This window comes from Anabrus simplex, chromosome 2 (genome assembly GCF_040414725.1).
Source record: "Anabrus simplex isolate iqAnaSimp1 chromosome 2, ASM4041472v1, whole genome shotgun sequence".
In the NCBI taxonomy this organism is placed as follows: Eukaryota; Metazoa; Arthropoda; class Insecta; order Orthoptera; family Tettigoniidae; genus Anabrus; species Anabrus simplex.
The window spans coordinates 409073701-409091180 of record NC_090266.1 but is presented as its reverse complement, the minus strand read 5'-3'; the positions used below and the strand labels follow the sequence as shown (position 1 = coordinate 409091180).

General features: G+C 39.9%; 1 protein-coding gene across 1 annotated transcript in view; it reads left to right on the top strand.

Moving 5' to 3' along the window:
* The window catches only part of LOC136863561 (CLIP domain-containing serine protease B4), a 243077-nt gene that overhangs the window by 202463 nt on the left and 23134 nt on the right, over window positions 1-17480 (top strand). Inside the window, exon 5 of the mRNA XM_068225994.1 lies at window positions 12587-12682. Coding sequence (XP_068082095.1) covers window positions 12587-12682 — 96 coding nt within the window. The remainder of the gene's footprint in view (window positions 1-12586; window positions 12683-17480) is intronic.

Below are 17480 nucleotides of genomic sequence, written 5' to 3'. Positions count from 1 at the left end.
GTGCCTACAGTCTCCGTAAATTTTAAAACATAGTTTTCTTGGGAAACTTTGTCTTTAAGAAAATAGAATCTCTCCTGAAACCTGCGAAGGCCTTGAGCTCCAATTGTACGACATAAGAAGGCTCCCTGACTGTGTTTGCATTCTGGAAACTTTGGTAACCTCTTTGCACAATATCTGGAAGAAAACAAATTTAAAACATGTAAATGCGAAAACTTGGAATAGTGAAACCTTCTCTTAATACTCCACCTCCAGAGCAAGAATGTGCACATCCAACTCATCTCATTTGTTTAGCCTTGTTTCTTTTCCAGTTAGATTGATCTCTACTCCTCTTCCGACCTCTTTCCTCTGCAGAACATGGTTTCACACTTTCTTCCATTTATAACTCTCATTGTGGGGAACTATTTATCTTAATTCAACAACTGATGTACTGATGAAGCCTTCACCTAACAATATGACATAATCCGTAACCTAATGTAACCATGGGATACCAACAATGCACGCGGAAACAAGTGCAGCAACATGATTGGTGTAACCGGAGAGTGTAACTTTTGCTTCGTGCTGGGAAGTGGATAATGTGAGTTTTGCAACGAACCCTGAATAACAGAATGATTTTATACAAGTAAAATGTTAGTTTCGCTACAAGTGTTTCATTGGAAATGATGCCCATTAAGGTAGAGAACATGTCTTCACACTGAACTCAATATGGAAAAAATGGAGAATGTGAGTTTTGCTTCTACACCCCTATTCTATATTATTTATCATTAGAAAGAACATCTTACAGAATACTCTATAATTCAGTTCCATGCTATATTTAACAAAAATCATTAGCTTACATTTACTTCATAATACATAAAATAGGTTGTAACACGAAGAAACAAATAAGACTCTCCCTCTCCAGTGGACAGACGGTAGATTCAATACCACTCCCCTTGCTCCTCTCTTTCCCTACCCACTCTGCGGAACATAGTGCAGCGGTCACAAAAACTTTCCAATCAACCCCTCCATGGCCACAGTACGAAAACAGTGAAGGTAACAGATTATATTTTAGTAGCTTGGATAAGTGCAGAAACATTTCATTAATAAGATAAGGGTTGAATACAATCACTGTTTGTTAACTCTTGGAAATATTATCACCAAACTCTCATTTATTGACAAGTTTATGCAATATAAACAATGTTGTTCATATCGCACTCTACTGCCTCCCCTTTTTCGGTACTCCAGCATATCATCAGGGGTGAACTGTTCTAAGGGGCACTATAAATAATTATACATAAAGGGTAGAGGACAGGGAACACCAAAACAATAAAAATGAGAAGCTGATGACAAAATTGGGTAAGAGGGCTTTATGCACCCCCATGTTGGATACTAAGATGACAAAATGAAAACTATAACCACAGTTTACATAATTATGGCTGAACATTAAATTGAAATTTCAAAATCATTTAATGTTCATCTTTGCCTTTAGAATGAGCTTCTCCCTTAAACATTCGTGAGCACGATATGAGCAATTTGATATTCTACGCACTTACCTTGGGGTAAAATCCCGGTGACTAGTGGTGGCTGGTGCAGAAAATCAGTTTTGTGCTGTATCCTCTCTAAAAATAAAAGTATATAGAAAAATATGCGGTTTACAAGAGGATCACCACTGAGTTTTCCATACTGAACATCACACAAACAACCCCAACACATATACAAATTCCTCATACAAAATTAAATAAACATATAATAACACCTGCAATGACACGAACTTGGGAACACTTGGTGTGAGCGCGCAAATACAGAACTTCTCAATGTTACCAAAATCATTGAAATAAAACGTCATAATGCATAATTACATGTTATGTTGCTATAGTGAAATTTATAAACTAGACATTTTGTAATTATAGGTAATTACAATGACATGTCCTTACTTTTATAGTATCCAGTATTCGGGAGATAGTAGGTTCGAACCCCACTGTCGGCAGCCCTGAAAATGGTTTTCCGTGGTTTCCCATTTTCACACCAGGCAAATGCTGGGGCTGTACCTTAATTAAGGCCACGGCCGCTTCCTTCCCACTCCTAGCCCTTTCCTGTCCCATCGTCGCCGTAAGACCTATCTGTGTCGGTGCGACGTAAAACATCTAGCAAAATATAGGATATAAACTTCATGGTTTTGATCTGTATTAAATAGTGATCACAATAATAACTAAACTTATGTAGTGACGGTCCACCTTTTCAATACTACCTGTACATTACGCAATGTTTACATTACATTTCTAATCTAGGAATTAGTTTCGGCCCTGGCTGGCCATCATCAGCCATAATACAAAACCGTTCAAACACATCTTATGACTGAAACAAATGCTTGAACATACACAAATGACATAGAGGTAATAAAAGCATCTGGGATGTACTATGTGCACAACACATTCAGCTACAGTAGGCAAACCAATTGGTTTGTTGGTTTTTGTTCCCCCCACACTTATTACACGCAGGTAGGCCATTCTACCAGGAACTATGACACACCAAGAACCTCAGATCTGTGAGCAGCTAGATGCTCTTGTTGAACAAGGAATTCTAACCGGAACAGAGGCTGGGTGATGCTAACCGCAACAGAGGTTGGATGATGCTATGTCATCCCCCAGAGTATGCCAATGCGTTGGATGAGATGTTTTCCAGGAATTGGGCAAAATAAGTTGACGTATTGGCTCGGGTTTGCGGTGGGTCTCGAACTGGAAACAGGGCAACTACTTGATCACTGAAGTCCATTAAAACCCAATCATGAACACTGTGCAGCTATGCCAGGCCACTTGTTTCCCGGGCAGCTCCAGGACATCCTTGAGATGCCTGAATTAGGTAGGGTTACAATCCTGGCAAGAGTGGCTAAGGAACAAAAGCTCACCGACGAGCAAAGTGCGTATCGCCCTTGCTCTTTTCAAATCAGTAGTAACACGTTTTGTCATGGATTCCACCAATTTTGTGCAAATACTCTGCCTCTTCATTGTGAAACCACACTTTTATAAGTGAACATATGAAGCTCATATTCATTGATCTATACAGTTTCACCATTCTCTTCTTGCAAATGGTCCACGAATTTTGGATGGTGTTGATGTTGGGTGTGGTGGCTAGGCCAAGGGATCACTTGAATGTTTTTGTCTTCAAAGAATTTGTGTAGGTGTGTAACATGGTGCAAGATCTTGTTGAAAAACACTATCACAATTTGGAAAGAGTTTTCGTAAATCAGGCACTACCCTCCTTAGAACGATTTCTATATAGTGGTCATGGTTCATGATACCTTTATCAGGGCTTAAAGGTCCTTGTTCAATGTAGGTAAAATATTCCCAAAACATAACTTTTCGAGGAGTTTACGTCCTTGTTGAATATGGGCTGGTGGTATTTTATCATTACGTTAGGCGCGTGCCATTCCGTGACCCGTTTAGGCACGTGGATGACATCTGTCATCCAGTGTTTATAATATATACAATGCATTAATTTGGGTAACTGAAATCCTGTTTTACGAGTAGTTTATTATCTGTAGATATTCTAGCCGTTTATAAAAAATGCTCACTGTAAGAAAATAAGTATGGATTACAAAACAAGAGGAAAAAGAGAAAATGGCGAAAAAAACACAAAATATTGAAACATGAGAAGTTATAAATTATAGAGTAAGATTTGCTGTGAAGTACGTGTGATGCTTATCAGTACACAATTGACAAACATCATTATGAGGTCTCGGTAAAATGTTCAGAGAATGCACAGACACTAAATCACCTCCTCTGCAAAGCAGTTGACACACATCTTTCAAGTGATCGGGACACGTCCATTTTTGGCATTTCTCACACCATCTTCTTGTTGCCTTGTTCCTACTTCGCCCACACTCATAACAGCGGCCTCTATCTCTTTCATTGGCATATTGTTCATTGAGCGGTGCTGGAGGTGTAATACCAAGAAGTAACTGCACTCACCTCCTGATTTCTGTGGGAGCTTGAGGAATTGCAGATCCACTTACAATCTGTGGTTTTATCAACTCCCAAGCAACATTTTGTGTAAAATCTGTTCTGTTCATCTTTTCATCGATGTGGTGGGCTTTATAAATGCATGAAACATTTATGGCAATGATGTTGAGAAGGTCATAAAATATCACCATTGGCCAACATCTTGTGTTTCTGGCTACGTTATTGTGTTAAGATTAGGTCCACTAGATCGACTCCACATTTGGTCATATAATAGAACGGTATTATTTTCGGCTTTCTATCATGACCTGTCTCTTCATCTATTGCACTGTCGTGGTGCATAGTTGATAGCAATATAACCGCCTTATTCTTTTTTGGACAGTATGATACGAGAGTCATATGTTTCTGAAACCCAAAGAAAGAAGCCTTATCTTGTCTTTGTTGGGTAGGAAAACTGCTGGGATTTCTCTCTTATTCTTACGAAGCACTCCCAAGTAGGTTAGTTTCTTCTCATGCAGGAACTTATGTGTTAGAGAACACTTGAAAACCAATTATTCCCAGTTATATTACGATTTGTCCCACTGACGGGCTCAACTAGTCACAATACATCATATTGTGGGCTATTTCTTTGGCGGTAGGGACTTTCAGGTTGTGTGCCAACATACACTTCAAGGTTTATCGTATTGGCTGTCTTTACATCTACAAGGGCAAAGATTTTTACACCATATTTTGCTGGCTTACTGGGAATGAACTGACGAAATGGGCAATTTCCCATGAAAGCCAATAATTGTTCATCAACAGCTGTATATTCACTGGGAACGTAATATACTTGAAAGCTATTGACTATAAGCTCAAATAAGTCCGTATTATAGCTAATTTGTCAAATTCTTTGCGGCGGGTTCTGTCCCTAATATCGTCAAATCCGATGGACTGCAAGAGGAAACGAAATCGCATTCCGCTCCTAGTCAAGCAGCATGATTCAAGAACACTCCCTCTAGAATTGTCCCATAGCTGATGAACATTTTTTTCAGGGCATCTTCGAGTGCCTATCATGTACATAACACCCAGAAATGCCGTAATTTCAACACTGTCAGTATGGCGGGCATCTCTTGTTCATTCAAAATTTGATTTTGTAGTTTCTATATAAATATTGGTTTAAGTCACTATAACGATGATCACAGTTTCAGACAAAAACAAATCGAAAATATCAATAGCTGTTTTTGTTTCTCGATATTCGGACCAGGAAGATGCAATATAATGTTGTGGGCACGAGTTCTAATGCTCACCGGAGGTTTTGATTTCTGCCACTTTGTTTTGCCATCCTACTGGAGTAGTAATTTCCATGTTGATCATCATCATCACTAGTTTCGTCAAGTTCGGTCTCACTGAATTCTTTTTTGGACGCTGAAATATGTTCACTTTCTATAATGTGACCTTCAATGTGCTCACTTTCATCATTACTTTCTTCTTCCTTGCTCTCTTCAAACAACCACTTCGCAATAACAGTGGCTGTCAATATTCAAGAAATATCTGAAGACAAGATAACATCTGCATTACAGTTTCTGTCTGTGCAAGACGAACCCACCATTGAGAGAATTCTACAAGTCATTGTTAACTTACCAAGGTTGAGATTTGGTAAATAAAATGCCTTATAATAATGTTGCATTCCCGACATTAGAATTCGAATTAGCCGTTAATTCAACCTTCGTCCAAAAGACACACAAAGCGGCGCATGCGCAACTGCGCTCAGTTTGAAACAACAGTTACGATAAGCAGACTGGATGATACCTGTTATCCTTGCACCTAATGGAAAGTTATCTTATTTTTCTTTACGCACATAAGGAATGTGCTGACCACAAACATTGGAATGGTTTTCATCTGAAAATACAACTTTCTTCTAATGTTCTTCAGTCCAGTCTGTAAGTAAGCTGGCCCGTGGTGTAGGGGTAGCATGCCTGCCTCTTACCCGGAGGCCCCGGGCTCAATTCCCGGCCAGGTCAGGGAATTTTCGCCTGGATCTAAGCGCTGGTTCGAGGTTCACTCAGCCTACGTGATTACAATTGAGGAGCTAACTGACGGTGAGATGGTGGCCCCAGTCAAGAAAGCCAAGAATAACGGCCAAGGTGATTCGTCGTGCTGACACCTCATAATCTGACGGCCTTCGAGCTGAGCAGTGGTCACTTAATAGGCCAAGGCCCTTCGGGACTCTTGCGCCATGGCGTTTGGTTTTTCTATAAGTAGTTTAGCCTGTACCAATTGCTGCTTTTTATTTTTTAAATTTATTATGTCCAGAGAAGATGCTTCTTTGCTAGTTTGCTTGCTTTTTATCCTGCCGCTAACAGTTTGTGGCGAACTGTTGCAACGTGAACATTTTACCCACTCTGACTTGAATCTTCGTTTAGGTCAACAGTTCAGATCCTAGGGTTTATTATGCCCTTTCTTATGAGTGAACAATCTTCTTTTCATGTTGTCCTGAGCTCCCAACCATACTTACTTCCTTCCTTCAGCAATAAAAGGATCCCAGTTTCTGGTAACTTTTCAAAAGTGAATTTACCGTAGCTACGCCCGATTGTGCCAATATTTGCAATAACACGTCCTAGAAATGACTGTGTTTGTATTAATTTGCACGCCAATGTTGGCAACCCTGAAGATGGTTTTCCGTGGTTTCCCATTTTTGCACCAGGCAAATGCCAGATCTGTACCTTGATTATGGGGAGATTCTCGTGAAAAAATAGACAAAACGGTGAAAATTGTGAATTTTTTTTCATATTAATGACTTCAAAACACTTATTCATGCGATGTTCATGCAATTTTCTTGAAAGCAGGTGCAGTAATTAGCAGGAATGCCTGATTCTGCCAATATTAACAGTAAAACGTCCTAGAAATGACTGTGTTTGGATGAATTTGCACGCCACTGTTGGCAGCCCCAAAGATGTTTTCCGTGGTTTCCCATTTTCACACCAGGCAAATGCGAGGGCTGTACCTTAATTATGGGGAGAGTATGGTGAAATATGAGACAAAACGGTGAAAACTGTGATTTTTTTCATTTTAATGACTTCACAACACTCGTTATTCATGCGATGTTGTTATTTTTGACATATGGAATGTTTAAAGGTCTTTTATCGCCATTTTTAAAATCACCTTGCAAAGTGGGCTTGGCCAGGCGAAGGCATCTGGAGCATCCGTTGTGACAAATTATTCAATTGTGCCCTCCTTCATGCAATAGCATGATGTAATAATTGTCTCAGATGTTGTATGTACATAATGAAGCGATGCTATACTGGTTGTACGCTATAGTTCCTCTGTTTTATGATATTATCTTATTGGGTTGTTGCTAGGCAACAGCTTATGAGTGACTTGCTCTGAGGGAACAGCCTTTGCATTTCATTTCTTGTCACTATATGCCCTGAAAAACAACATTCCAAATGTGCAGGAAATGAAATCTGCAGTGTATGATAAATTATACCACTACATGAGCACTGATGACAATCCCCGTCACTTCAAGTTCCCTTCAGTGATTAGCACATTACACTTCTACAACAGGGTAATTGCGAAGAAAGAAAAGCCAGCGAGTCACAAAGACATTAAAACCAAGCTGGAGTCTAGAGTGGTAATAAAAATAATACCGGTTTACCAAAGACTGGCAGCAAAGGAACTTCTTGGCAGGTATGTTGGTGGCAGGGCTCAGAATGGTAATGAGAATCTTCACAGCACTTTGTAATCAAAATGCGCTAAAACAAAATTTGTCTCTAAGAAACGATTGGAATATCCTAATAATAATATACTCGTAGTTGGTCTGTTATTGGACATTATTGGACACTGGAATATGCTGTTGTGCCAGCTGTAAGCCAGTTCAACATGGGGTGAGAAACTAGCTTGGAAGTGGGGAAAGTTATCTCAGTAGAAGAAATATGTGACATTGCAAGGAATATCAGTGGGCAATGAGACAGGCAATGCATGTACATATCCCAAGCTAGGTGTTCCTAGCAGTCCTAAAAAGTGAGAACGAAACCGGAACTAAAGAAAATAAGGTTAGAAGAGTTGCTGAGCAGCAGAAAGGGTCTACATATGGTACAGGAGAGTTTTAGGCAGCTTGTAATTGTCTTCGTACTTTATGCTGCTTTTTCTCCAAATCTATTTTTCAACAATTTTTCTTGTTCAGATCGCTCCTTTCAGAACAGTTCATAGCCAGTTGAGTTGCAAAACTTGCACAGTTATTCCTTGATAGTTTATGAAATGATTCACAGAGTATTTTTAAGAACAAAAATAAGGAAACCTACTTTTCATTAATCATACATTATAAAGTTCATATCTTTTGTTAAAAATTAAGTAAAATATATTAAATTATTAATATCTCCGTATGTATAATCATCATTTAAAAATCCATCAATGAAATCCTTGAAGATATCAAGGTGAACTTGCAGAAAATGTTCAAAGTGCCAACTTTTTCATTATTTTACAATTTTCGTTAAAAATTATAATGAGAAAACCAATTATCTGAAAAACTACGTAGGTCGAGTCATAAGTCATGGCAACTATTTTTATCTCATGAACAGGAGACAACACGGAAAATCTAAGGTATGCATTTGGAAACATATGCTATGTACCTGCCTGCTGTCATTTCTTGATGGATACAATACTTTTGCATCCATCTCTTGGCACAGGCCAGATTAAAGTGTAGCTTCCACCGAAGTCCCAGTCAATATCCATGGCTGTGACAATATGGAAGTTGCTGGGGTATGGGTAGTGCTGAGTAATGACATTCAGAGCCCGACTAGTGCATCTGAGTGTTATGAAAGGTGCTGCTCATAGGGTCAGTCGTGCTGAAATAGTACTTTCTGACCCAGTGAGGAAAGCAATGGCAAACTACCTCACTCCTCATCTTGCCTAGTACGCCTCATTTTGGTGCTGCCATTGGTTTTTGGGATTTCCTTATAACCGCATAACCTTTGGTGGTGCTATTTGAGGATCCAACCAGCCTCTGGGCTGATGACCTAACAGACAGACAGACGGTATGTACTTACGTATGATGCCATTAGATGGTGTATGTAAACAACAGTGTGAGTCTAAGCATGCCCCAAAATTATGTGTGTGAGAGAGAGCGTCGCAAAATAGAAGTCAACAAGCCGGAACAACGATCATATATTAAAATAGCAGTTCTCCGTGGCAGAAATGCACGCGAACGCCATGCAGAGCTGCGGGAAGTACTACGTGTGCATGCCATGCCTTATAGAACAGTGGCGAGGTGAGTGGAGACTTTCAAACGGGGTAGAGTATCTGCTGACGATTTGCCTCGCCCAGGCCGTCCAGTGTCAATGCAGTTTATTACAATTCCTTTTTGTTGTACCGATTGCGCCGTGCAGTGCGAACAAAACGTCCAGATCTTTTGGACAACGCCATAATCCTACAGGATAACGCGACAGGTCACAGCAGCCATCGTTCAGCGTCGCTTACAACGGTGGGGATGGGATGTTCTTCCACACTCGCCTTATTCGCCTGATCTGAGCCCATGTGACTAAGATCTAATCCCCGAAGTCAAGAAGCCATTACGTGGACAACGGTTTGCTAACAAAGAGGACATCGTAACAGCATTTCGGAGAGAGGTGTCACACGTTAGTGATACACATGCAGCGAATGTTATTCAGCGCCAGCCCCACTGCTGGCAACGCACAGTGGAAACCTTGGGTGTTTATTTCGAAGGTCTGTAACTAGTGGAGACCTGTCCTTTGTACGTAGTCTTGTGCATTTGCTGTCTATACCATAATAAAGCAATATTTACCAATGGCCTGTGTTCTGTCACTTTCCTACGAGAATCTCCTGAAGTCAGAATTTATATTCAGGCACTATGCATAAGTACATGCTCTATATTTCCAAATACATGTCTTACAAGGAAACATCGGCAATGGTTAAATCGCCGATCGCGATGAAACTTGGAAAACACATTGAGGTACACGTAAAAACGATGTCAGCATCAATTTTGGGTGCCAACATTCATTAGGGCGTTAACTACGGGGCCTAAAAGTTGCGACATTTCAAATTCAGCGCGATCAGCGATGAATACCTGCTGGCCAATACTAAGCCTGCACACTGCGTGCTTGGAGACACGCATTTGCACCTCCTCCCCTCCACGCTCCAATTGGTTCGCCACCGCACGTTTCCCTTCACCCCTCGCTAGCCCGTTTTCTTAGCTGTCGAAGAGAACCGGTGCTACACTTTGGGTACTCTATCAGCCTTCCTCATATCTCTCCTTTGTAATTTCCACATTGTATTAGTCAGTTTACGTTTTCTGAAATGTTTATGAAAACTTTTGCACCTGGCGAGTTGGCCGTGCGGTTAGAGGCGCACGACTGTGAGCTTGCATCCGGGAGATTGTGGGTTCGAATCCCACTGTCGGCAGCCCTGAAGATGGCTTTGCGTGGTTTCCCATTTTCACACCAGGCAAATGCTGGGGTTGTACCTTAATTAAGGCCACGGCTGCTTCCTTCCGACTCCTAGGCCATTCCTATCCCATCGTCGCCATAAAACCTATCTGTGTCGGTGCGACGTAAAGCAATTAGCAAAAAAATAAAAAATAAAAAGTATGGTGCCTGTTGTTAATTGTGTTTTGTTTCGGTTTTCTTTTCACTACTTTTTAATGTTTCGAATAGACCGAATATTGTTTTTGTTTACTATCAGTTACTGGCGGGGAGTTTGCCCGATGTAATGTATACGGAGTCATTTATTGTGTTGCCTTGTAATTGTTTGTTGTTGTACCAGTTCGTACAATAGCCATTTAACTTTTTGCATATGTAACTGCCATTATACCCAGAAGACTGTAGTGTGATACTTTAATATCGGTACTTGTTGAATACATAGACCTTCGTCAGCTATAACGCAAAAGTACCGGTACAGTATGACTACAGGCCTGCCTGTGATTACTGTATATCTATTGCATATATAATTGCACATTTTTTTATTTTTTAAAGCTTTTCTTATTACGTCAAACTTTACTACATTCCATGTCATACTCATAGCAAAGTTGCCTATGCATTAAATTTATTTATATTCGACAACCATTGCTGCAATTGAAATGTGTTGTGCCTGTCACTGTAAAACATGAATAAATCGTTCAGTACAAGCACAAATAAAAACATTCTACCTATAGGCCTATTCCTTATACCAGAGTACGCAATACGGAAAGTACCAGTAGTTTCAAACTCGGAGTTTATAATTGTTGTTGTTGTAGTCCGCGATGTCGTTTCGTTATGACACAACTGATAGCGTACAAAAAAGGGGGGAAGGGGACATAAAAAGATGATCTGGACCTATAACCAGGTTTTGATATCCCTAGGTACCGAATCTCATTACATTCAATGAGATCATCTAGCCGGGCACGAAATGTCTTTACATAAAAATGTATTTAACGTTGTTTAAAGGTGGGGGATTTATTTAGTGGTGGGCGATTTAATTTAATTAATTCCGTATGTATGTCAAATCTAAAGGACACTACCGACAGCTTTAAGGCGTTTTAGAAGTAAATAATAATTTAAGCGTAGGTAGGACGCAGTACCCCATCCCACGATTGACCACGCCCGGTGGTACTTAACTCGGAGTTGTACCCACGAATGTGACAACTCACCGGAATTAGCAGAAATGAAAATATGACATCTGAATAAAATACGGGTATATTAGTGTAGGTTATTTATTACCATTATGTGTGAAACGGAACGTTATTTAAAGGATTTCAATAATTATAGTACGAAAAGAAGCAAAGTATAGAGCCGGTTCCGTTGAACAGCTAAGCAGCCGGCAAGCGCGGAACAAAGAGAAACGTGCGGTGGCGAACCAATTGGAGCGTGGAGGGGAGGAGGTGCAGAGGCGTGTCCCCAAGCACGCAGTGTGCAGGCTTAGCATTGGCCAGCAGGTATTCATCCCTGATCGCGCGGAATTTGAAATGTCGTAACTTTTAGGCCCCGTAGTTAGCGCCCTAATGAATGTTGGCACCCAAAATTGATGCCGACATCGTTTTTACGTGTACCTCAATGTGTTTTTCAAGTTTCATCGCGATCGGCGACTAACCCATTGCCGATGTTCCCTTGTTAGAGTTTCCGTGTTGTCTCCTGTTCGCAAGAAAAAATAGTTGCCATGACTTTTGACTCGACCCTCGCATTTAAGATATTTTTTCCAAATTTTGTGTTGTAAGTAGGCTTACTATGTGTTGTAAATAGGCTAACCCAACTACAATAGTGTGCAAAGTTCCAAATGTGTACGTAATAAAGTACAGATTTTGGTATTTTCACCACACTATCCCCTTAAGGCCACGGCCGCTTCCTTCCCACTGCTAGCCCTTTCCTATCCCATTGTTGCCATAAGATCTATCTGTGTCAATGCGACGTAAAGCAACTTGTAATTTGCACACTACTGTATACCACAATCCACTATTAACTTTACTTTACCTGCTCATGGCAATTGCATAGGTTACTGCTGAAATGCAGTACCAAAGGAAGATCTGTATTGATTAAGAAACGCTTTAACAAACATCTTTGTGCAAATAGGATAGTAAGCCAATTAGACGTAAGAGAAGGCTACCTGACCTTAATCTTGCCGGAATAAATAAATCATTAATCAACAAACCAATCTATCAATCAAACATTTTCCACTTGTTTTCATTTCAGTGCGACCTATATGCCTGCCAGTTGGCCTTATACATCAGAATCGAAACCTTGATCAAAAATTCCTAATTGTTGCTGGTTGGGGATTTACAGAAAAAGGTAAGCGAGAAACCTGTCCAATATATTCTTGTAATTTCTGCTGCCCAGGAAAAGCTATTTTCTTACTCTAAACTTTGTCATTCTTTGGAATGAATGAAGTCCATTAAGTTTGCAAAAATAAGTTTTATAAACTACACGTTAGTATTGTTTACATATTTATCTTGTGGTGAGGGCTGTTCAATGCAAAGTTACCCTAGTTCAGAAAGCTTACCTTGAAGAGATAAGTTCTTGTAGGAGTTGTGGATATTTGTCCAGTAAGTTCTTGGTTCTTTGATTTGAACAACTCTATAATATTTGTTATTTTACAGAGCAGAATGTTAAATTGCCTCATTAGAAATGATTGCATTGAAAAAGTTTAACCAAGGAACGATGGCCATATGCAATGGCACTTTCTATATCCAATTCCATAATTTAAAATCGTGGACTAGAACTGCCTTTCAGGTCTGTTTGTTAGGTCATCGACGCAGAGGCTGGTTGGATTCCCAAACAGCACCATCAGATATTGTGAGATTTATAGGGAAACCACAAATACCAATGGCGGAGTCAAAATGGGATGTACTCCAAGAGAGGAGGAGTGAGGTAGTTTGCCATTGCTTTCCTCACTGGGTCAGAAAGTGCTACTGCAACAAGACTGGCCCTATTAGTAACAGTTTTCAGTTTTCATAACACTCAAATTCATTAGTCGTGTTCCGAATGTCGTTACTCAACACCACTCATACCTCAGCAGATTTTGCATTGTCACAGCTGTGGATAAGACTGGGACTTTGAAGGGAGCTACATTTTGCTCTGGCCTGTGCCAAGAAATAGCTGCAAAAGTACTGCATCCATCAAGAAATGGCGGAAATGTTCATTTCTGAAGAAGACAATTGGATCACATTGGAGTATACAACCCTTACATATATAGGTGGATATAGGGTGGGGCTAAGAGGAGCTTTAGCACCACCACCAGTTACATTTAAAAGTTTACAAAGTTATTTTTGTTGAATGAAATTGTACCTAACAGTTTCATTTCTGCCTTAAATATGTATATCCTCAAAGTTCGCTAGGGATGTATAGTAGTATAGTGATCATAATACAGAAACTAGAGTAAGTATTGGGCTCGTCCTAGCAGTTGCTGGAGGACCAACAACGATATGCTGCATATTATCATTTGCCGTTTACCTCCGTGATCGCTGAGCCAGTGCTTCACGACAAGTTACGATGAGCTTGTGGATTGTGGTGCATTAACACTTACAGTGATTCCAAAGTAATTTTACTTCACAAGTAATACTTGAAATATTAGCTGAAAACATACTATTTTCTATACAATGAGTAACAAAAAAAAATCTCCACTGTTTCAATTTTTTCGTTTCAAAAGCCAAAAAGAAATAGAGTGGGAAATAAAATATACAAGAATTCAGTCGAAACAACTAAGATTTCCGCTATCTCAAATGATGTTGAGATTTTCACAGCCGGAAAACAGGTAAGCCTAATCAAACAGGTGTTCAGTTTTCTAGTAAACAACGATTCAATTAGCGCTATGCGGTAGTCAGTGATGAGCAAAAACTTGCTATAAAATGAAGTATTAAAGTAACTCAAATCTTCTTCTGCTTCATCTGTTTACCCTCCAGGGTCGGTTTTTCCCTAGGTCTCGGCGAGGGATCCCACCTCTACCGCCTCAAGGGCAGTGCCCTGGAGCTTCAAACTCTGGGTCGGGGATACAACTGGGGAGAATGACCAGTACCTCGCCCAGGCGGCCTCACCTGCCATGCTGAACAGGGGCCTTGTGTGGGGATGGGAAAATTGGAAGGGATGTATTTACGTTTTATACCTACACTACTGTTAATGAGTAAATATTCTTTCTTCCTTCTTACTCCGTTTACTCACCAGGGTTGGTTTTTCCCTCGGACTCAGCGAGGGGTCCTACCTCTACCGCCTCAAGGGCAGTGTCCTGGAGCTTGAGACTTTTGGTCGGGGGAGACAATTGGGGAGGTTGACAGTACCTCGCCCAGGCGGCCTCACCTGCTATGCTGAACAGGGGCCTTGTGTGGGGATGGGAAGACTGGAAGGGATAGGCAAGGAAGAGGGAAGGAAGCGGCCGTGGCCTTAAGTTAGGCAGCTTCCCGGCATTTGATTGGAGGAGAAGTGGGAAACCACGGAAAACCACTTCCAGGATGGCTGAGGTGGGAATCGAACCGCCCTCAACTCAGTTGACCTGCCGAGGCTGAGTGGATCCAGTTCCAGCCCTCGTACCACTTTTTAAATTTCGTGGCAGAGCCGGGAGTCGAACCCGGGCCTCCGGGGGTGGCAGCTAATCACACTAACCACTACACAGCAGAGGCGGACTCATGAACAAATATACAAAACATACATCTGTTATTTTTCTCTAAGTTGTTTCTGTTTTCAAAACAATGAATGTAAAGGTTGTCTACAAGCAGCCATTTTACTGTCAATAAAATGTAACTGTGAATGGTATGGTAAAACTTTAAATTTTAAGGGGTCTCTTGAAGAATGTCATACGAATTTTTCATGCTGTGGAAAAGTCATTGCATGAATTTGCAACATTACGTTTATTGACAAGCATGGAAACCCCGCAATTTTGTTATCGTTCCCTGAAAATTTATTGGGCAAGCAGACACGCAAATTCAGGAGGGAAAGGTTAGACAAATTTAAGTTGCTTGCCCAAAGTGAAGAATGATGCAGCTGTGTACATTTTGCACCCTCGGGGCTGGGGGCTGGAACGGACATAGAAATCTTCATGTCAATGAGTTATACAAACTTGGATTAAGCTTTCAAAATTTTCGAGCTCAGGGCTTTTATATCGGATCAGATATTTAGGTAAAGTTATTGGAACCCAAGCGCTGATTTTAAATGAACAACCTCTGGCATTATTACACATAGGCCTACTGCTTCAGCCGTCATCTGAACTTGTGCATTACAGAAAGCTGTGATATTAGGCGAATTTTTAATATGGTAGGGATTATCTCATCAGCGACCTTGTTTGTCTCTGATTCTATGAAAAGAATTTCTGCTCGTCAGAGAGTTAATAGTGAACCTGATATCAATGAGTCAAAAAAGACCAAGTTAAAAGCATTTTGTTCTACTCAATGGGTCGAAGGACATTATAGCTTCATCGTATTTCAGGAATTAACGTGCTGAGTGGGTCAGACGGTTGAGGCGCCGACCTTCTGGCCCCAACTTCGCAGGATCGATCCTGGCTCAGTCCGGAGGTATTTGAAGATGCTCAAATACGTCAACCTCGTGTCGGTAGGTTTACTGGCACGTAAAAGGGCTCCTGCGGGACTGAATTCTGGCACCTTGGCGTCTCCGAAAACCAAAAAGTAGTTAGTGGAACGTACAGCAAATTACACTACTATTTATTATTACGAACTAACATTACGTGTTGTAACGCTTCCTGAACAAATAGAAGAAGATCCAGAGAGTGAGGCGTTAAGTAAAGTTGTTGCCATAAGGGCGGCTTTGAGAAGAAGTGAATTTATCATTGGTCTGGAAACAGCTGCTCTCTGGTTATTTATTTATTTATTTATTTATTTATTTATTTATTTATTTATTTATTTATTTATTTATTTATTTATTTATTTATTTATTTATTTATTGTCCATGAAAATGCCCTACTTTGTCTAGCATATAGGACTGTAGGTTACAACTAATTATCTTAAACAGTACAAACATAAAATACAACATTTTTGAAGTGAGTGATTACACACATATTAACTAAACTTGGAGAGAAGGAAAAAAACTATTCTTAATTTTTCTAAAATAAACTGCAAAAACTTAAAAAATTAATTCAAAGAACAGATCTTGTGAAATATCCTAAAAATAGGGTTGACTAACATTACTGTACAGCAATTTAAGTGTTGTTCCAATATATATCTAGTTTTGCTGAAGAATGGACAATCAAAAATAACAACAATAACAACAGATGGGGAATCTGCCAAGCGGGTGACTGCCCTAAATGCAGATCATTAGTGATTTAGTAGTGATTGAGTGAGTGAAGGTGAGTTGCAGTTCCTTCATCTCCACAAACACAACTGTTATTACTAAAAATTTTGAATTTATATATGAAAATTTAAATTTTCCGTGACCCGAAAGAAACTGAGTTCTGGTGAAGTTTGGTTTCAATAAACTGCACTCCAAACGGTCCTGTGCCGTGGGAGAAAAGGTTGTTCTTGTAACTTCACCCTTATTACTTGAGTTCCACAGCTTTGACCATTCACTTATTGTGAATTTATATAATTCACATTTCACTTTTGATATAGAGGCTCTTTCGTATACAGTTTCACTGTCACTAAATGCTTCAAGTTAGCAAGCTCATCTGCTCTTTCATTACCTAATAGACCTCCATGTTCTTTAACCCACTTAAAGCAGATATGTCTTCCATACTGTGAGAAATCTGTTCTAATGCTACATGCCAAAGAATTTAAATTATATTTGTTATTTATAGATTTCAGAGCTGCTTGCGAGTCACTGTGTATACATGCACTAAACTTACTTTCTTTTATCCACTAAACTGCATATTTTATAACAAGAAGTTCTTCTTGAAAAATGGAACACTGGGAGGGAAGTTTCGTAGTCTTAAAATATATTTCTGCTTCATCTTTAAACACAACGAAGGCACTTCCTACTAGATCAGTACAATCCTCTTTGGGTGTTCTTGAGATATCTGTGTAAATTTGTACCTCATGTGAGAGAAAATATTCAGTGATAACATAATCATAATGATATGCTGGATGACCACATTCAAGGATATTTACTTTTTGCTCAATATAATATTTTTGTATTACCTTATTGCATTGCC